The sequence below is a fragment of the Pecten maximus genome, chromosome 18 (genome assembly GCF_902652985.1).
Source record: "Pecten maximus chromosome 18, xPecMax1.1, whole genome shotgun sequence".
Lineage (NCBI taxonomy): Eukaryota > Metazoa > Mollusca > Bivalvia > Pectinida > Pectinidae > Pecten > Pecten maximus.
In genome coordinates this window covers 17,065,354-17,088,625 of record NC_047032.1, presented here as the reverse complement: position 1 = coordinate 17,088,625, position 23,272 = coordinate 17,065,354, and the positions used below count along the sequence as shown (strand labels likewise).

The following is a 23,272-nucleotide window of genomic DNA, read 5'->3' as shown; positions in this document are numbered from 1 at the left end:
TGAAACGCCCCGCAAACAGCCATGATCCTTTTGGGGCGGGGCCTCCTTGTAGTAGCTGGTGACTACCTCACTGAAGATACGGGAGGCCCGTCGGTTGCAACCCAGAGCAATTAGGGTAAAGTGTCTTGCCCAAGAACACAACCACGATAGCAATACCGTTCCGTTTCTCAGCTTCAGGAGAAACACAAGCCGACAGGTGTAGGGAGGGTCGAATCATTCCCTACGCTCCCTAACCGTGTCGGTTTGTTTTTCTCCATATTGCCGTGTGCGATATGAAGTTATACGTGTTAGACGCTCGTGTATATTCCTTATGGTTTTTATGTCACCACTCTGGTTCTCATTTTGAGAACATTACATGAATTTGACCTCAATTCATATGGAGATGAAATATAAGACGCCTACGCTCTCGGACCACCTAGTCTTATTTTTTACTTGTTCATCAACAGAACTTTTCCATAAAATTCTATATCTTATTTGATTGATTTTGAGGTTTTTTTCGAGAATTTTGATAATTGTATTCTTGCATGTGACGGTATTCTCTTTTAGATTTTCCACCAGTTTCCTTCTAAACAACGTGATATAATTCTATTACGCTGGCAGTATTGATTAGGTCATTTATTGTGACATAATAAAATTATAATTAGGAAATGGAAGAGTTGATATGCATTGGCCATGTGTTGATAGAAAGCCTTAAGAAATGAATCTCTACGAAGACTTTGCATCATGCGCACGAACGATAACTCTGGGTAGGTAATGCTAAAGAAAGAGCTAAACCCGAATCTGGAAATAGTTGACTTATACTGATGGATTGAATCATATAACTCACAACTTCGACATCTAAAAAAATGTTTTATATGGATTGGCCGTCGTTGTTTGTCTAATCTCCGCTAAATAAAACTTCTTGCAATTTTGTTATTCAACGAACGTAGCCTAGCGAAGAGATCTGACACTAAAAAAGGTAATCCAGTCTATACCATGAATCCTTTGTTACGTCCTGACTTGAAAAGAGTTTCCCTATTCAATCTTATGGAAACGAACCATCCCAGCATAATTCCATATGATTTCATTCATTATGACGTCACGAAGAAAGTGACGTCACTGGATTACAATATCAGTTATTCCATTACAATTGAGATTAAGACAATTCACATATTTGGGCAAAATGGTTGAGAAGAATAGAAGTTTGTTTATATATGTTGATATTAATTTAATTTATAATTTCAAACATATCTCATGTATCCTGCTAATTACCATATCCGTATAAACCAATCAAGCTATTCTTGTTAAGAAGAGAATAATGATAAACAACAGCAAATATATCATAGAGAATTCACAGACACGTCGTTAAGATTACAAATAAAACTATTTTATTTCGATGAAAGTTTAAGGAAACACAATAATGCTAAAAGGATGTCAATTTCATTATCAAATATTTACATTCACATTTCTTCCAAACAGTTCTTTTTCAAGAAATCGAGAAAAATCGTCAAATACACAAAAAAGATCTTGCCATAATAACTTATTTGGGAGGTTCAGTATTTTGAGAGAAACTTGTCGAAGGTGATTTTTTACATAAACAAGATGTATCTCAGTACCATAGATACCAACTTAATATTGACACAATAACTTAACAAGGAGCACTATAGATACACGATCGTAATAATAATCAAAACAGTTTCAATCGTGGAAGTAATCATATTGACAACTCTAATGAACCCTCATTTTCTTTCTTTCCTTATATATCGCAAACAATAGCGCATTTTAGAACACCATTTACTGAAGAACACTTGTTGGATTGATATCCTAGTGTGAATGTAAATACAATGAATTTGTTATATTAAGATTTTTGCTTTGGTGGGGGTTCATCATATTTTGCACAAGGAATCCATTTCGTTTTTCATATTGGACCATCACTGCAAAATATGAAGTATTTAGAGATCAATTTCAGTTAAAGCGTCACTTTCAGCTGGTTTTGCAGGGAACATTTGACAGCTAATTTCATCAAATTAACATCACAGGCTAACAAGACTTTTGAAAACCAATTGGACTCTTAACCGGTAATTTTATTTGCCAAACATATTCGAATTTCGGGGTAACAATAGGAGTCTTGATCACTTCTACGTTTGATTCGCAAACAAAACATTAAAACAATACAAATATAATAACAGAGCACTTCATAATATAAATAAACAACGGTCTACCCCTCTATTCGTAATGAACTTGTCCAGATTATCGGACGGACAAGTTCATTGCGGAGTTTGGAGGTATGTTATGAGATGTTTCGAACTTAAAACGCAAATCAAACACTACAACATCAAAAGTTTGAAGGATATCTCAACCATTCAGCTTTTAACAATGGGTAATATCTACCCACATCGAAATCCCACAATCCGCATAAACCCTTAAATGAGTATGTCGGGTTAGGGTAACTTAACCTCCGGCGACACTTTAGTAAGATTTTTCACCTTAAAATGTCGAGTTTTGTATTCAAATTAAAACATTTGAAAACCTCAAATTTAGATATTAGCCAATGAAAACTTCCGAGCCATATTTCAAATGAAATAACTCGAGTTTTTTCATTGGTTTACATCTTAATTGATTCCAATAAATGAATTGGTTTTACGCCTCTGAACACGACACAAGACAATACATGTCTGCGTAAAGCTTCGAGGAACAGCATGCTGTTTAACCTGCGGAAAGCTATTCTTAATCATAGATATAAGAAGACGCGTTGATTTTAGGCGGAAACTTGGAGGAACCCAATTATGTTTTGTAGTCTCAATCAAGCAGACACTAGATCAAAATGCTAAAATATAGTACTTAAACCGTCAAGCGTCTGCGTGAAAATGACTACACGAAAACAAACGCTGATGGTCGAGAAAATCCAAAGTGTTCAATTACCTGTTCGTCAATGTATACATGCGTGTTTAAATGAATCTAAATTCTTCAACATTTAAAGCGAAATGGCATGGTCATTTGACACGTGACAATCTCTCGTGTGTATATAAGGTGTGAATTTCTACTGTCTTGCAGAGACTCCATTGAAGAGTGAGCCGTCTGTCTTTAAACTCTTTCTGGCATGTAGATATGTAACTCAAAGATGGCTGCCATTATTGTCACATCTGTCATTTCTTTTCTATACGGAAAACGTCACATCCGGCCACACGTCACGATAACAAATGACCTAAAACTGGAACTATTGTAAATGTAACATTTTTTTTTAAATATGTTAACAAATAGCAAATCAAAGAAAAGAATAATTTCATCATCGTGTTAAGGGATTTCACGGTTCGTCAGTTCTTTAAATGACTGTTCTTCTCTAAAACACAGAAGACGCGTTTAGATTGATCATGGAGAGACATAATAACGATGACGCGTTAGATAATACACATTTTCCGATGATGTCATAGCCGAAACACGAATGCGATGACGCGTTAAATAGTTCACATTTTCCGAGGATGTCACAGCAGGAACATGAATCACGATGACGCGTTAGATAGTACACATTTTCCGATGATGTCATAGCAGGAACACGAATGCGATGACGCGTTAGATAGTACACATTTTCCGATGATGTCACAGCAGGAGACGAATTAGGATAACGTGTTATACAGTACATATTCCGGTGATGTCACAGCAGGAACACGAATCACGATGACGCGTTAGATATTACACATTTTCCAGTGATGTCATAGTAGGAACACAAATTACAATTTCGCGTTAGGATATTATACTTTCTCCAGTGATGTCATAGCAGGAACTGGATTTCATATTATGATGACGTGTTAAATAGTACATAGTTTCCAATGAATATAGAAACATCCAAAACAGATAACGAATATCAATAAGGTTGAACACGTCACAGCCGGAACACGAATTTCGATGACGGGTTAGATGGTGCAGTTTTTCGTAATGCTACATTGGATTACCAATTACGGTATTTCAGTTATATTTCACAAAATCCATTACAATCTGTAGAGCAGGACTACACACATTATACATCCAAATTTTACACAGGCCGCGAATACAATGACAAATTGGTCATTTAGCGGAGACAAAATTTACGAGGATACTGGAGTTGGTACCACAAAGAGAAACGGGTGACGTTTCGAAGAATATTTCTTCTGCATGTGAAGAACTTCAGAATAGTTCTGTTCCAGACGTTCTGATTGGCTCTCGAGTTTGTCCTTCAGACCGTTGAGTGTTTGTAACAGAACTTCCTTCCGCTGTTCAGACATTTGCTGTTTAAATCGAAGTTTTTCCTGGAGTCGGATTTTCTCCGCTTCCTGTGCTTCTCGGATTTTCTGTTCAACGATCATTTTCTCTAGACGAAGCTGTTTCACCTTTTCTTCTAGACTAAGTCTAACCTCAGAAAAGGTTCTGCTCGTAGGGGCGTTACATTTTCGTAGATCATCGGCAAATTTCTCGTAAGTATCTGTATCTGTACCTTCCTCGTCCAGGCTTTTCTCGTTCTCCTTCTCCTCCTCCTCAACCTCCTCCTCAACCTCCTTATCCTCTTTAAAGAATGTGCTGATGTCTGTTCTTGACCGGATGCTACGAAGCTTTTTCTCTGTCGTATAACTATCCGAGTCAGAATCTGAACTCACCCGACTGTCCCGGCTCAAACTGGAATATCCCGCATCAATCGAATCGTCCATATTGCACATTTTAACATGGAATGCATTTTCGTTAGACAAAGGTTCTCCGTCTAAGGGAGATAAATCATCGAAATTGTCTCCGTTTTCCGACTCGGTCGTTACGCCATTTTCAGATTCCGTCAAAACACTAGATTCGCGGGATGACGACATTTCTGCCACGCTAGAAATATCTTCTGAACTTGTCATTGAACTCTGGAGACTTGAGGAGTCGTCGGATTGTATGAGGCTGTCGTCAAGGAGATCGTTTATGGAAAGACTGGTGAGGTTTTGTGGGGCTGTGACGTCACTCTCTAATACAGAATCAACATTATCTTCGTATTCAAAGCTTACTTTGTGTTCCAGGTTAGAAAAACTCTCACGAAGAGCTTCAATCGTCGGGGAAGTTAAGTCAATGTCGCCTTCAGAAATTATAGACCACCGGCAGTTCAAATCCTGCAGTTGGAGTCGACTTTGCAGTGAATCTTTGAGCTCCGGTTTAGTTGTGATGGTTAAAATATTTTCATGTTCTTCAACCACGTTTTCCTTAAAATGTTCATCGTTTTCGCAGTATAAATCGTCGACTTTGTCATCAGGATTACCCTCACTTCCGGAATCTCCATCTGACGAGCTCAGAACTTCAGTAGGAGCCGTGAGAGAGAGGGGACTCAGTTTTGGTGATGGGAGCCATGGATTTGTCTTGATCCGAGATCTGACTTTACGTATAGTGTTAGAATATGGATCGATATCAATGCTTGCTTTGTCGGTAAGACTGCCACCACTGGAGTACTGGTTTTCATCTTCGTAAACCACAAAATGGTCGCATCTGATGAAACCGGATCTGACGTCACATTGACAACGCTCCTCCTGATATTCGCCTCCTTCGTTACCAGTTGGATAGTAATAATCGTCCAACGTAAGCCGGTATTGAGATTTTATATCAATACTCAATTCCAGTTGATTTTCCTCTCCCTGATGAATGACGTTTGACGACCTCTGTGTAAAGTCAAGGTCGACGATATCTGATTCCCTCACTGAAACGTATTCATTTTCGTGTCTTCTGTTGTCAGGGTTACGGCGTTCGGTCAAATGATTAGCTGGGTCACATTTCTTAGGCGATTGATTAGGCAGGTCCGACTTCTTCGCGTTTTTCTTTTTGGATTTGGACCGGCCACGCAGGAACGGGTTAAGATTCAGTTGACGAAACTTCATTCTTTTAGAAACACCCCGAACTTCCTTGTGTTCCGAAATTCGCCGTGAAATGCCTGACCTGCAAGTACAAAACATACAACTTTGATTACACTTCAGTTTAATGTTTCAAATCAATGCGTATTAAAAAGTACCATAAGGTTGTGAAGTCGTGACGTCACAGCTACTGGATTAAATAGCATATGCCCAAAAGCGGAATATACTTAGGTGTAAGAAATTACTTAAACATGACATATAAAAAAAGTCTCCAGTGAGAAATGTGCTTCGGCTCTTCCTTATCAAAAACACAATAACGTTATATTCAGTATGGGGGTCACAATAGTCGCCTCATACTGTGTGTGTATTATTTTATAAACCCGAACATCCATTCATACTACTATAGATGCAAAAGGAATGAGAACATTATCGTTAATACCCAAATACGTGACGTATAACTCACAGAACAGAAAATCTGGTCGTGAGATGACGCATGCGCACAATCCAATTCGACTTGAAGCAGAAAGAAATAAAAAAAAATAATGATATTTTCATTTAACTATCCCAGTGAGGTGATTTGTCGAGAGAAAATGAGATCGTGAATGTGGCAGTTCCTAGGCCAGTGTTACGGGGTCGTATCATACTATTAAAACAAAAATCACATTAAACTTGGTCTGACGAACGAGGGTGTAATATAGATTTCAGTAAACCATGATAAAACAGCAGAAACAATCAAGGAATCAGACCCTATAAGACATTACATCATCACATTTCCTTGTAGAAATCCAATCAAAATATGCATTACCGATGTCGGGTTTAGTTTTAGTGCGGAGCAATAAAATCTGGATTTTCTTTCGTTGAAATGCAATCATGGCGTCCAGCTTTTCCAGAAAGCAATCTACAAGTACAGGGTAAACCTAGGCCCTGTACCACCAGAAAAACACAGCTGTCGATCTTTACTCGTAAAGACACGTTATGGCTTAAGACCATCAGAGACCCAAATTTCGAAATGATGATCTGAAATAGTTGTGTAAGACGTTTAACGATCTATACTGGAGTTCATTCTAAAATACAACTGCGACTTCTGCCTACATACTGATTAAACCCGGTCGGAATTACAAGTTGTAAGATGGCAACTAGGGTGCTAGATTGAGTACAATATGTTAAAAACCAATGGTGCACCCATGTTGAAACAAAATATTTTAGTGAGAAACGATGACCAATTGGAGATATTTGCTTCCGGCTTAATCATCCCGTGAACAACCAAGGTTATTTTGGGGCGGGGTATCCTTGTAGTAGTTAGTGACAACCTCACTCAACAACATACGGGAGGCCTGTCGCGTGTCATCTAGAGCAGATAGGGTTAAGTGTCTTTCCCAAGGACACAAACACAACAGCATAGACCGGTTCGTTTCTCAGCTTCCCGAAAAACACAAACCGACATGGGTAAGGAGAGTCGAACTACGCACCTCGGATCATCACCTGAGGTTACGCGGTCGACAATCTACAAGGCTGGGCTATCCCGGCCCCTGACAACTGGAGAAAGACCACGTGTCTCGGAGGTAAATGTGTCTGAGCTCCATCAATGAAACCTGGCATACAAAATGTATGCATTTGGTAAATGGCATGTTGAATTTAGTACTAGTAATGTAGCGTCCTCAAAGAGAGAACCGGGGTAGAAACAACGAAATGAAACTACTTAAGCATTATGTTCGTAAAGAAAACGTTGTCTTTCTTATCACATACAATCACCTTTGTACTTCGTTACCATCAAATCACAACTCGTGGCCTATTAATTGTTTCAGCTACATCACAGATTGTCTATGCGGACTAGTATGTAATATGACATTTTCATAAATAATTTGAAATATTCGGAGTTTCCTGTAAATACAATGTATCATTAATGGCTCCTTCAGCTTTAAACTAGACACATACATCTATATTAATTAATCTTACGATCAGCGAAAAACACCAAACAGGCGCCAAAAGCAAATCTTAACTACATGTTTAGGGCAATCGGAACCAAATAACAAAAGAACAATCATTTCGTGCATTGGACGAAATGTCGCTCTATGAATTGGACAGCTCATTTCCCTAACTCGGCCTATTTTGGGTAGTGAACTTATTTCAGCGGTCAGAACACCAACACTCGGCTATTGTATTATTTGCTTAACATTTTCGAAAGCTCGCAAAAAGTTCTCAATTTCTCTTTGTGTACAAAACAAATTTTCATATAAAGTATTCATAACAAACTGATGAATTTTATTCCTTATACGAAAGAGCAATGTTCACATCTTTAAAAAAAACTTACCAACATTCGATAATCCTTTTTATCCGATCTAAACCACCCTTCTGAAACATGTCTGTGTGTGATATTTTTCACAATATTCAAATAAAATGTATCATCTTTATCATTGATAATCCCCGACACACTCCCGTAGTTGATTGACAAAAACTTCCCACATTGAACAAATTTATCCCCTCCATTTTAACATAACTCGGCTTGACTTCGACTCAATAGCGACAAACATCCCTCGGTTTTATTTAACTCTACCAGAATCGAAACATGTTGGAATGGCGCATGCGCAGAACAGGCTATAAACCACATTAAGAAAACAAAACATTGGGGTTTCAGTACTGGATAGCAATTTCACTTTATATCATTAATTAATTTTCTATGTAGTAGATTTCTTTTTTATTATTATTATTATTTCAAATCAACTGACGCAAAATTATAAAACACACTTCAAAAGTATCAAAGACATAAGCTTGAATCCCTTGCTGCGCCCCTAATTGTTTTGCTATACAAACATAAACTTTTGAGGAAAATGAGGGCATTTAAAAATTATCAGATTATTCTGATTAAAGGTATTTTTGCGCGTGTTGAATGTTAGGTGGATGATATATTCCGAACTACTCTGAAAGCAACGGATAATGTCTTTTGTGGTGCGGTAACAACTCTCCCAGTTAACAAGCCTATCTTGGATGAAATCTAGCCTACCCAGACTTACACGAAAATAAAAGCGAAAATATCAAAAGGCCTGAGGAGGAATAGATTTCTTAAGAGAGATTGAGGAAAACAGTTTTCATGGCAATTTTACGAACCTCTTTCCCTTCCGTACCGAACACGCCCGTTTCAGGTTAAGGCCGAACGACTTTTATGTGATCTTGTTTCATTATCATGTAGCCACCATTGTTTCATTTATCAATCAATTATTTTATTTGTTAAATCAATATTTTGTTTTTATTTATTTATTTATTTTTTATTTATTTATTTATGTCAATCAGACTTGAATAAATCATAAATATTTTTTTTCTTCCGGTATTATGACGACTCCAACATTTTATAGATAGGGGGGTAGGTTTGTTATAAAGAATGATATGTATTGTAGTACCTGTAAATGAGGTTGTATTTTGTCAGACTATAGTGAAATCAAAAATAGCAATATCCCCACACGTCCCCTTCTCCTTGTTTGGTGACGTCAGAAAATAACATGTACATGATTACCATTGAAACAATTTGATACTAAACCAATCAAAGCCCCGCGAGGTGTAACCACGCATGATTTCATAACATAATGAATGTAATTCGTGTTATTTAACACGTTCGTACATGTATCTATAGTTATGTTATAAATGTACTTTCTTTCCAACCAACAAGAACATGATCTTTGCGAATTAGGAAACGTAATCATATGTGGATGTACATTCATATTAGAAAGACATTCTAAACCGTGGATAAGAAAAAAGAAATGACTGTTATTCTACTTTCAATTTATGATCTCATTAATCCGACCAGACACCGGAAGTGACGTAGATGTGAATACCGTGAGGTCTGGTCTCGTTCCGCCAATTACAATATAAACACACACTCGCATACGTTCTTTTATGTTAACACGACAGGAAGTGAGAGTGTTTATTAGGGGTTAATATTTCATCACTTCCGGTTAAACCTGTTGCACGTGTGAATCTTGGTTTTATAACAAGCAGTCATGATAGCATCCACGTGCGTTTTATTGATTTTTTTTCTGATCGAGATACTGTAACAATCAAGAATATCTTGATATGATGAGAGATGCTTTCCGATTACATATATATTCGTTCTTTTCTAATATGATATATTTTACTATTTTATATCATCTTGATACACTACCAAAAACGCTAAAAAGGACTGCTTTTTTTTTATTGAATTTGTTGTTCCGTTAAAAATGAATTTTTCTTTTTGAAAAATCCCAAATAATGACATACAGATTGTTATAGTTTTAATCAATATAACTTTGTATAACGAAACAGGAGATTGGCTCATAGCTGTATAGAGTGTTACGAGTAGGGGAATCGGATATTCCGGAGCACATGAAATATTCCTGAAATCGAGCGTCTGATTGGGGATTTGAAACGCAAGCTGATACGCGACAATTTATTATGTATACCGTCTGAAAGCCAAACCCATATCTCACGGATGTTGCTTACTTATCTAATTTGTCCTCCAGAAACCTTTACAGTAGATTAAAAAAAAATTCAGTACCGTGACGCGTACGTCTCGATATATTCTTCATTTTCTAAGTGGTCGGGATCCAATTTCCTACTTGAAACATTGCCTTCGCGTGTCTTTCCATTTGTGTAATGGTAATCAAATTTCAGTTGAGTGTTTTTCGCTTTTTGGAGACAGAACGTCTTATGCAATACTGAATCCTTCCAGATGCTTTTACTTATGAGATGTATAGAATAAATTCAAACATAAATCTTCTGATGATTACAATGTCATCAATTTCATCCTTCAATAATTTCCGATTTCAATGATTCTTAGATACAATGTACGAAAAAGATCAATATAAGATTAGATTTTCACAGGGAATCAGTTTCAATAACACTACAAATAAGGCGTATATGTATTTGATTAGTAGTGGGGCTCATACAGGGGTCATTCGTCAATTGTTTTGTTGAGTTTCATAAAGTAAATAACAATTGTTAAGGCAATAATACAAATATCATTATTTAAGATTAATTTTGAAAACTGGTACTGTTATTTTGGAAGATGATATAGTGTCCTCACTTAAGAAGTTAGGATACCGTGTGAATTTATAGTAAAAAGGATGAAGACAAAATTGAATCATAGTACAATATTCTTTATTCTTTTTCTTTTACAGACATTTCAGTGTTGTTTTTTTAATCGCAAAATAACCCTTACGACCCCCGCCCTTCACATGGACAGTGATTGATGGCTTCCCTACCAGGGGATGCGCTGTAGCGACTTTCTGTTTCATTAGATTCCTGTAAATCCCAAACATGCTCTTCGATACACATCTTTATTTTTTGGCTCATCTGAAAGACACATTCGGAAATCACTTCGCTTCTACTGCAATGTGCGCTGTCTAGCGGATAGAATAGGTGCTGAGGCAGCTAGCTGTAATTCAGTCTATACATTCAAAAGACGTTCAGGAATTCCAAAGACAGTCGTGCAGCCATTGTAGACAACACAACCCTATCGAACTCCTCTTCTTCTTTAAAATGAAAGTACTTTATAAATAGATGTACTTTGAAAATGAATATAATTTAAAAATGAATGAATTAAATGAATGTACTTTAAAATGAATGTATTAAAATGGATGTACTTTGAAAATGAATGTAATTTAAAAATGAATGTATTAAAATGAATATAATTTAAAAATAATGTATTAAAATGAATGTAATTTAAAAATGAATGTATTAAAATGGATGTACTTTAAAATGAATGTATTAAAATGGATGTACTTTGAAAATGAATGTAATTTAAAATGAATGTAATTTAAAAATGAATGTATTAAAATGAATGTACTTTCACAGTCTATCTACATAACTCCCATGTTCCCTCGCGTGAGTAGCATCCACCAAAGAGAACTCTGGGAGAAAATTACTCGTTTATTGTTACAACTATCTTGGTATTTCAAGAGTTGCCTAATCCTGGCGACTTCCGGATACTGCTTATAAGTTATAACCAAAGAAATAAATCATCATATATTGTCTGAAACCTAGTTATCTATCCCTGTACATGAAGATACATGTATATATAAATTGATATTTATTTGGAATTTGTTTCTGTAATGGCCGTATATTTCTGCAAATAATTTGAAATATCCGTCTGTCGTATGGAAACGTACACTGTATTATAATACACGTATATACTCGCGTGCACAGGAAGTGTTAAGTCTTATTTAAAATAGACATTGGACATATATCCTATTTAAACCGCCAGACTTTGCAATGTGTCGTAATTCTCGTTTACAAGAAAATACGGTGTGAGATATGTGCGTTGTTAAGAGTTTCTCTGATGAATGTGTTTGTCCGTGGTGAATAAGTCGTACATTAATTTATTTTCGGATTTTGGTTTCTTCAATGGATACGCGATAATTCAACCTCTAGACAAAACAAGACTCTTTATCGCATTGTTGGTGTTGTTGTTGTTGGTGGTGGTGGTGGTGGTGGTGGTGTTGTTGTTGTATATTCAGGGTAGATAACTCTTACTCAAATCATAGGTTGCGTGCATGTATTACATCTCTACGAGAAATATACGTTTTTATAATGTTATTGCCAATGGCAGCATTCTTAAAGCAACTTGAGATCTGTTCGTCGGGTTTATCGCCAAAATGACTGAAGAATACAGAAAAAAATGTCGAGATGAAAAAAAACGTGTTGTTTCGAAAGTTTCTTGAAGTCTTATATGAATTGAAAATAAATAGAAGTTGCTATTTACGATGTCATTCAGAAAAATTATATTTTGACGGAAAATCAAACGAAGGTGGCCATTGTGTTGCGCCTTTTTCAACTTATGATGCAACGTCATTGTCCGTACTTTTATGTCATAATCGATTTCTGACTAGCTCGGTCGATTATATATACATAACACGGCCATAGTGTTTAATATGCAAAACATAACCTGTGCTAATCCAATGGGTAACAAGGCGCATACGTGATAAGGTGGTTTTCAATACTAATGTAATAATAAATCGGAGCTGTTGAATCATTTACCATCCCTACTTCATCCGACGACAAATGGTTAGGCCATTACAAACCTGTTACTGTGCGAACACCTTCCGGCTCAGACAAATATACAGTTATTTAAGTATCGCTCTGCTCCCTCATAGCACAGTCAGTTTACTATCAACGGCGCAGGGTTTATCGTACGTACAAAAGTACATCATACAGTCATGATCAGCTTAAACTCGAACAGGCTACCTCAGTTTTTTGTTAATTCAATAATTAAGTATGAAACAGGAAATTCAATTATGAAATACGAGTGCCATTTCTTGAGTAGCTACATGTAGTTTTTGTGATATGCTATATGTATGGAATGGACTTAGATACTTATTAGATACGATTGTAATTATATATAAGTAATTAACTTTTTGTGGTATTCAATGTGCGTGAAAATATGGAATGGGGACTTATTATTATAAGAATATATAGGCCTAATGGGTGTTTGTGCAATTGTCCAGAATTTTCGACCCTCGGTACTGGTGTTCGGCCAATATACTTGTTTTACTACATAATCACTAAAGCACACTTACAATGTAGAAACACTAAGATCTCGACTTTCCTGTAGGCCTAGAAGTTACCATGACTTTTCTTCGGGCACTTTTAACATCTGAGTGGCTTAAACGCTTGTTAGGGTGGGACTAAATTCCGAAACGTCACGCGGTGTTCAAAAGTTCGTGCAATATTCATTTTAGCCGTGCAATAGTAAAAGATATAGTTTATGTGTACAGTTAAGGAAAATCAAACGAATGATGTATTTAAATTAGACAATCACTGAACGCGAGTTCTACTGCTGTATGAACCTAATTTTTGCGGTATACAAGTAATACATGTAAGTGCTACAAGTATTTCTGAAAGAGGGAGGGAAATGATTAATTTTGATTATTAGTCTCGTAAATTAATATATTAATTCCAATAACGCAAAATATGCCGTAGATAATGAAAAAAAATAAACCCGGAAGTAAAATATACACAAAACGGAGAAAATGTGAAATTACAGTTCTCATATCTCCGGGGGAGGGTCAAATTTGTTTAAGCATATTAATAACTAGTTATGATAATATATGTTATGTACTACTTAAAAGTACAAAAAATACAGTGTGTCTTTTCCCCTCTCTTCGGGTTTATGTAGTACATTTGTAAATGTCTAAAATGTATGAATAAAAAAAAACAGATAATATAAAACATATTGGTAATAATGACATACCTTATTAGAATTTCAACAATTTTTTCCCAGTTAATATTTTCCAGGTGCTGACGACGAAGAAAATCTAATTCGCACAGAAATGAAGTGGCCATATTATATCACATCAAACGGTCTCGTTCTCAGCCTACGTGTATATCCACACTCAAATATATTTTTTGTGGATGCATCAACCATATATATATATATTACTTACATGTCCTTCTGTAGAGTACATTCTGGCACTATGACTGAATTTTCCATTTTTTTTCTCTCTGTCACATTAATTATATACTTGAGTTACTCGAGAGCAATCTGGTCCGATGTCACTGTCTTAATCTCGACCAGAAAGACGTAATTCGAGTAGGTTTTGGCATTTTTATACAACTCAAGAGGTTTTAAGAGGTATGTTGTTGTTTTAACACTAGGATTGTTTTCGTAGCCTCTCTCTCTAAACACATTTCTTGATTGTTTTCTCTTTCCCCGTTGTGTAGCTAATGTCTAAGAAAACACACATGAGCCAGGTGCGCGTTTTCGCCATGTGGCCGAAATACCGTTAGCACCCTGCTTGATTATCAGGAGTGAACGGTGATATGGTGTCGGTTCCTGTGATGTTCTAATTAAGCATTGTTCCTCCGAGTTACTTATCACAACTCCACCGCGAATATGTGTACACTGTTGCACGCGAAACTGTGTATACACTTGAATAGATAAAACATGTATTTGCCATAGAGATGAGCTTTCTGGAAGAACAGATATCGCCGATCATCTTTCGGCCCCTTTGTCAGCAAATGAAGCAGGTGTGGAACGAATGCTAGTCCTTCATACTAAAGTATCTGATAGTACCGAACTTTCTACATGTATCCCAAACTGACGTATATTAGCTGATTGATGTGTTTGTCCATGTAAACATATCGTTCTATATCATGAAACGATTTCAGGAAACGTCCAATTTTACCTGCAAAATCCCCCAACCCGCCCAACTCTCCACAACCACATAAAAAATGTAGATTTGATCAATGTGGTTATTCCGACATCACTATTTTATATTAAAACAAAAATATATGGTGATATAAAATACAAAATGTACTTCATATTCATTAGATAATTATTTTAATTTAACAAATTTTACAAGATAGGACAGTACCTGTAGTTACATGTACATACTAGTATACATGTATTTAAAACTCACAGGTGTACATAGCGCAATTTTTTTTGTATGTGTATATATATATGGGACGCAATTAAGATTTTCAAATAAAAAAAAAATCAATCAATCGAAGAATCATAAATTAACAGCCATGATGGTCTTTGATTCCTAAAAAGGTCCTTTTGTTATTTCTAGAATGTAAAATTTCCTGTTTAATAGAATTTAAAAAACACCTGCATCTGCTATATATATTATGTCACATTGGCGTCATAAGTTTCATATACGGAAAACAATTTCCAACCAACATTTTATTTTTCTATCAGAAACACCTGATGCCAGACAGGTCTATTGATTGCCTACCAAAGCCGTATGAAATATATCGCCATTTATTATATAATGTTCCCCTGGCGGTCGCTCCCAGCCAGAAATATTTATTTGATTAAAACAGAAGTGGTATTTATATTCATAAAACGATGTCAGTTTTCTATTAATATTCATTCGTGTAATGATTGTAACATAATTATTAAAGTTGCGATAATAAATTCGGACGATGTGCCCACTCTCACGATGCCAATTGTCTTGTCTACTATATACATGTAGCTTACAATCGTAAAGGGGACACACAAGTTTCCATATTTATTATTAAATGTGAATTTCATTTAGACCTAAGAAAACGTTTTATTAAGAAATATTATTATAATAAACCTAGTATGTACAAATTTATTCAACTTCTAGAAACAGTTAACAAAAAAGATCTTTCAAATTTAGCAAAATATATTAAATACAGTAATAAACAAAGAATAGATTTTTTATTAGTATAAAAAAAATGTCCTTCTACACTCTACCTGTTGTACAATGTATGTGTTAGTCCGGTTGTGTGTGTGTATGCGAGTGTGTGGTTTTGTATTGTATCATTTCTGTACATGTATATATTTGTTGAACCGATGAGCCGTAAGGCTCAAGGAAATAAAGAACTTGAACTTGATATCGTCGTGTTAAGATCGACTCTCTATCGAGCAAAAGGCGGAGTCATTTAGGCGGAAACCACTCACTAATTACATTAGATTCTCAGCACTGGAACATTGTGAAAGCAATAACAACGACTCGGTAAATTCCGTCATTATTCGGAATATCTATTTTGGCGGAATGAGCCGAGATATTACGATTGGTTGTTGGAGTCTGTAAGTGTCCGACCGCTTTACTTTTTTTTTTATATTTTATTGCTCTGAAAGTTTATCCAAAAATTGAAATTGTGTTTAGCATACATTTTACTATGCTGGTATTTTTCCTATGGGAAATCTTTGACAAAACGTCTTACTGTTTTTTATAGCAAAATATAAAGACCATTTCGTGGTGTGATTTTAAAATGGTAAATAAACGTGAAGGGATCGATTACTAACAAAAGACATATAGTCTACAAGTCACAGAAAATAAGCTACCACATATGTTTGAATAAAATTTAGTGGAAAGGTTCGCGTATATGTCCGAAGGTTCCAGGAGTTCAGGCGCCGGATTTCACCTCGAAGGGTTGATCATTTGACAGGCCAAACTTCAGAAGTTTGTATCAATAGATAAGATGTTATCTATAATTATTCCTTAAAGAAATATGTTTTTGGTGACGGACTGGTATAGAGAACCGATGCTAGAGGTTCGAACCCCCCAAAAAAAGATTCCCGGAACAATGGACACACAGGTGACATATGTCGGATTTATATCAAGGGGAAATAACTCGCAGTGAAAATCGTACAGTGCTAGAAGGGTACTCCAACAAATACTCCACGAGTCTCATTATCAACACAATATCATAAGATAGGATATAATGTACTTAATAGTCCGTTTCTACTTCAGGAAATATGTGGTTCAGTCAGAAGATAAAAAGATTCTCGAAACTCCGGGTTTTGAATCTTTGAAAGTATAGGGATTTATAAATGTAGCCCATTCTTGCTCGTCTCGAAAGTTACTGGGAAATATTTTGCCCTGGGAACCATAGACCTGTGTTACCTCTCAAATGCATTCTATCATAAAACATTTCGATGGAAACAAACAATGTTTATTGTTTATGTGACGCTCTATATAATGAATATAAACAGCCTGACACATTAAGCTTTACAATAATAAAAAAAAAAAAATGTGAATCGATCTTTGGCACCCAGAACGCTTATGGATCACGTCAGTGTAACGAACGGAAGTGACGTCTGCTTGCCTGTGTCACATCCATAAATATTGTTGTTTATAGTTGATAATAGAAAGTTTGCCATGCCTACCATTTCGCTCTATACAAGTTAGAATATGGAACGCCAGCTCCATGATAAGTAGATAAATATAACGCACACAACCTATGTCTCCAGCCATGGCCGCCAATTAGTAGACCCAGACTCCTGTGTCACATGATACAAGCAATGTCGTTACCCTCGGGACGTACAATGTAGACGTCCGATAAGGATTTCTATATTGCCACATCTCCGCACATCACTTCCGGATATGGACACCCAGACATCTATGACGTCAGTGATTCGCTTTTAATTCCGCTCATCATCTCTACAGACATGCGTTTGAGGCAATGTATAGAACAGTAATGTGAAGTTCTGTATATTTCACATGCGCAAGCCATTTTAGACGATTATAACAAATTGTCCGCATTGTCTAGTGATCCCATCACCCAAAGACATTTCAGTACCGGAAGTTGACTTGTTGACATACAATTTTTTGTTTACATTCAGTTTAAAATACGATTTTGTTCATTAAAAAACAATTTGTGAAAAGTTAATAAAAATGAACATATAACATAATAATGCTACATTTGTGTACATGTATATATACTGCCGGAAATAGCATTACGAATATGCACATATACATATAGTCACGTGAAGTAGTCACATGTCATGTACATGCAGCTTGAGCTGGTTGTCAAGATAAATTGTAGTCATAAAAATGTTAGTTTGGTTTGGTTTATATTGTTTAACGTCCCATTAACAGTCAAGGTCATTTAAGGACGTGCCAGGTTTTTGAGGTGGAGGAATGACAGAGTAACAAGAGAAAAACCATATATAGGCTAACATTTCGTCGATAATATGGTAGTAACGACCCTGGAAATAACCAGCCGTCAGTGACCTTGAAATTCTGATTTTTTGGTATCAAGCTGACGATAAAGGATGATTTCACAAAACGACAATTTGCATACCAGTGTATGGAAATGTTCAGACGGAAATCGGACGAAAGAAAAATGTAAGTCACAAACATGATATATCATGTCTACACATTCTGCCTTTTAAATAAAATACGAACGGTAGCCTATTTTTATCACACGTACTGGTGCGAAAATGTTACAAATACGCAATGTGGGGATTTCCACAATATCTGAATATCGGTTGTCTAACGCAAAGTATATGCATGATCTTCGCCACACGTGCAATACTTATGTACGTGAAAATAGCACGTGCTGGCATTTTGTTCGCGGTATCAGCTCATTCATTGAGAGGTTACTATCGCAAGACGAATACACACTAAATATATCTGCCACTAACAAGCTAGCGAACGCCTGTCCGTGTAAAAAGCGAACACGGTTCTTTGAAACAATACTCATACTTGATGTTTTTGTTTCCTTAAGGATACATGTTATCTTACCGTCCTATACACCTCCCTCAGAAAAGAGCTTACCTGTCAAATATCCAGTTTTGGATTAAGTCGTCCGGTTTATTTGGGTAATTTGGCCAATTCTTATGCAAACTGGTTTTTTTTTTAATGAAATTTACTTTCCGTATAATGATTTTATTCTTAAAACTGATTTGTATATATCTGATAGGGTAGTCAGATGCTTATTCAAGAAAAGCATTGCATTTAAGTGAGTGTAACATATCTAAACATCTTTAGTCGGTGAAGGTGTTTTCTTTTAATCCTAAATGTGTATAGAAGCGTACTCAGGAAGGGGGATAACTCTTACAAAAATCACATCCAAGAGGTACGATAGTGCCATGTTATGTACAAAGGGGAGACAACCAGACATAAATTTTAATATTAAAGTATTCATAGAGGGAGATAACTGTTATAAAAACTGTGATAAAACGTTGATCATTGAAGGAATATATGCCTATTTCAACTACCCTTTAATTAATAATAATAAAAAAACATTTCATTTTTTTTAAAAAGAAAGAAAGAAAACGACGGTTGCTATTAATAGTGTATTATTTATTTAACAGTTTTATTTTTGACGAATTCAATTTCTAAACAAAATACCCATACTATACTCCAGGTAATCCATGTTACATTTATAATATATGCCAATGCACGATGTATTCGTGAAACATGGAATATAAGAAATTCCTCATAGCATGTGTTGAAATGAAAGCGATTTAAAAAAATTCAGAAATTAAACAACCCAGACAAGATATACAGACAACAAAATAGCATCAAAACAAAAAAATATATACGACGATAAAGAATTATACAAAACGACCAGAAAAAAATCAATGGACCGTAACTCCAGGCTATCGTGTGATATCTGGGTCTTTTGTCTCACGATGTGGTTATCAGAAATCGTATATGTAAAACAAACATTCTGGTGATTTTAACGATAGACAGTAATATTATAACCATAAAAAGAACCTAACACCTGTATCACTGATAAGAGTTACACCTGATTTCGTTAACCCGATACGATAACGAGGCATGATTATAAGCTGAGTTACATGTACAGATACCGTACTGTGTACGTGTATATAGGTATGTGCAGGTGTGAAATATATCACGTGTGTGTAGCTAAATACGTCTTAATGTTTAAAGTTTAAAGAGGATGGTCTAGTATATTGGTGTATGTTTATTTTGGTGTCAAACATACCAATCTAGGCTAAGTGCGCAGCCGCGCTATCAAATCTCGCACTCGATATATTTCCGCTCAGATAACAATAAAACCACGCGTTATTCCACGGGTATAACGGTCCCTCCTGTTATTTAGGTCTGTTATGCAATAACCCACATAATTTCATTGTTGATGTCGCTCCGTTGGTCATGGGACCTATAATTAACAATCAATTATTCATCTCGGCCGATTCCGGCAAGACTCGGAATCATACCCGAACAATGACGGAGTTTACCGAGATGCTGAGATTGAATAGCATGCGAAACGATGAAGGCCCGGAAAACTCTCTTGCATCAGTGGTTGTAATTAGCCTGACTTCATTTGGTATACCTTTACTGTCCAGGTTTCCTTGGTTTATAATAATCTACCAATTTTATTTATATGCTGAAAGATGTACGTTGGGAAACTCACCGAATGTGACTGTTTTTATAATCTAGATTAGGTTACTCTCCAAAACACTAACAGAATTCGAAAAAAGCCCAGACACAAAAAGAAAGCGAACTTGCTTGAATATCTCAAAATGGAATTACTCACTGACTATATTCAAATAATATTGCCCTTTACACCTATGTAACGTTCTGAATTGATTTTGTTATACATTCGAACCCCTAGTTGATTCTAATTACCGTTTGGTACCGTAGTATTTTCATTACTGAAAGTAATGTTGAAGTGATTCCCATTTTTACAGTTTCTTTAAACTTCTGAATAATTACATATTACGGAAATACCTTTCAGCCGAACCATTTAAAAGCTTAGACTACTTATCTCCGTTAATTCTCCCTCTACTTTCCACCCCCTCCCCAATTATAAACATCCGCAAACCTACATGTATATTTATGTATAACGATGTTGGGAGGTGAAAGTGTTTAACTCGTTTCCGGAATCGACCTATCCCAAAATGGTTACACCTGTTTCGTATATTACAAGACTAAGAATACTTCCAGCGAGGAAAATAAATTGTAATTGTGATTCTAATTAATTTGTTTTGTAACAAGGCAAATGAAATTGATGAAGTGATTTTTAAATGAAACATAATCTAACAAAACGAAAATTTCATCAACTTTTTGTAGAATACATGTTCGAATAAGGAATAAAAAGAACAAAACAGATCACCAACACACTTAAACAAATAAATAAACAAACATAACTAGCGCAAGGATTGGCTTACATTGGCAATTATCCTGAAAGCTATGTATTTTTTGTGTAATCCTACATAATGTCATACAAGAATAGGAAACCATGCACAGCGCATGCGCAATACTATCTAAATTGATTTTTGCATGAAAACATATTTTTAAAATCTTTACGTAATCCCTGAATTGCAATTACACAATTCTAACATACGATGTCGTTTATAAGTATTAATGATTCCTGCAGTGTAATTATCCTGAAATATCACCATTGGGATCGCGATGATAATACGTTTCCAAATTTTCTTTCCAATCTGTCTGTCACACTTATTCTTTGAATTCCGTGTGAAAACACATCTTTTTAAATCCCCAGTATTGGCCGTGATCTTCATTGATTAGCGTTTTCCTTCTGTAGCTATTCCAATAGATAGGTTTCTATCTTGACAGTGGGATTGGAGTTAATTATACAGACATATCTGATTCTACAGATCAGTACGTGACTTAGGCGTCTTCTCAGACTCAGAAAATTCCGTTACGTAACGTCAAATAAAAAGGTTAATGTTACATGCTCAGGGATACTCTGTCAACTTACACCCCTTACATTAATAGACATTACATATTAACTTCCTCATTCCATGACGGAAATAGCCTTGTTTTATCTGATATTAAATTGTCATTTACTTTAATTTAAAACTAATATAAATGAATGTTTTACATAATATACTACATGTATTTGGATTTCCTCGCAATCCGCCCATCGATTGCATCACTGTCGAGACTTAGCAGGCTGAAACAGTTACATGTATATGATAAGTTTCATATCTACCCATCTTTATATACTGTACTTACATAAGCATAAGATCTACTGCTACATTTATATTTCAAGGTGTTATAACCATAGCCCAAAGTTATTATTTATTTCCGAGATTCTTATATCATTTTTAAGGATAACTCTTATTTTTCAATCAAAAGGTGCCCGGTCTAACGACACTTTATCACTAGCCCTCCACCTCTGGGTTGCGAGTTCGAAACCTACGTGGGACAGTTGCCTGGTACTGATCGTAGGCCGGTGGTTTTTCTCCGGGTACTCCGGCTTTCCTCCACCTCCAGAACCTGCCACGTCCTTAAATGACCCTGGCTATTTAATAGGTACGTTAAACAAAAACAAACCAAACAAGCCAAGCCCGGCCTAACGAAGTCCTAACGCATGATATCAAAAGATTTTCGTCCGATGTATACCTTATGCACGTGCAGTAGGAAATACCGTTGAACAGGCTGTTAACACACTTGTTTATAACAATTGCGATATAGACGTTTGGGTGCACTGACTATATCCTAAATATACGGTGCCATGGTGAGGTCTGGGCGCTCAAAGTTTGGTCATACGTCATTTAATTCGTTCCCTAAAGGTCGGAGGATAACGAACACCTTTGGACGATATAAGAACTAATGGCTAATGGCCAGTTGTGTAGTCTTGCCCCTTCCTCCATTTCCACTATCTAGTTCCCCATCAAATATTCCGTGCGAAATGTCAGGTCGATTGTATGTCAATTAAAGCGTCTAGAAGAGGTAGCTGACTGCATTTTGTTCCAATCTGTACGATTGCGCATGATTAATATTAAACGATTACAGAATTCTGAGAAATGATTGATGCTTATATTGAGCTAGTCTAAACATTCTCGGAAAAAATCCCGCAAAACTAAAAATTTTCAATGTCGCAAAGAATCGACGCATGCGTATAAGCGTTAAGTGTTGATAGAAGTTATTTCTCTAGCGGATCCAGTGTAGAGGGGTTATGGGGGTCAGACATTTGATCAAGGTGACAGAGTGAAAGTGAATCGTGATCATATATGAGCCGAAAATCTGCACCGGTTATTGTCTTTTTAATTACCGCTATCAAAAAATATAATTGGAATTTTTATGCAGATGAAGAGCCTTCTCCGATAAGAAGAATATAATGGTAGGAACACAAATTTCATTTAAACCAATGCCCATTATTAATGAAAAGCATAAACTATAAGTATAAATCTAACAAATTGTCAGCATCAGTTTCACGAATTTGTTGTATAAGGCGAGAGCGAGTCCACGTCACGTGAAAAATAATATGGCCGAGAGTTGAAGCTT

The 23,272-nt window shown here is 36.0% G+C and overlaps 1 protein-coding gene across 1 annotated transcript in view; it reads right to left on the bottom strand.

Moving 5' to 3' along the window:
* Positions 1-1,344: 1,344 nt before the first annotated feature.
* Positions 1,345-23,272, bottom strand: part of LOC117316423 — a 60,770-nt gene continuing 38,842 nt past the window's right edge. Inside the window, exon 2 of the mRNA XM_033870986.1 lies at positions 1,345-5,904. Coding sequence (XP_033726877.1) covers positions 4,062-5,846 — 1,785 coding nt within the window. The 5' untranslated portion in view covers positions 5,847-5,904 and the 3' untranslated portion in view covers positions 1,345-4,061. The remainder of the gene's footprint in view (positions 5,905-23,272) is intronic.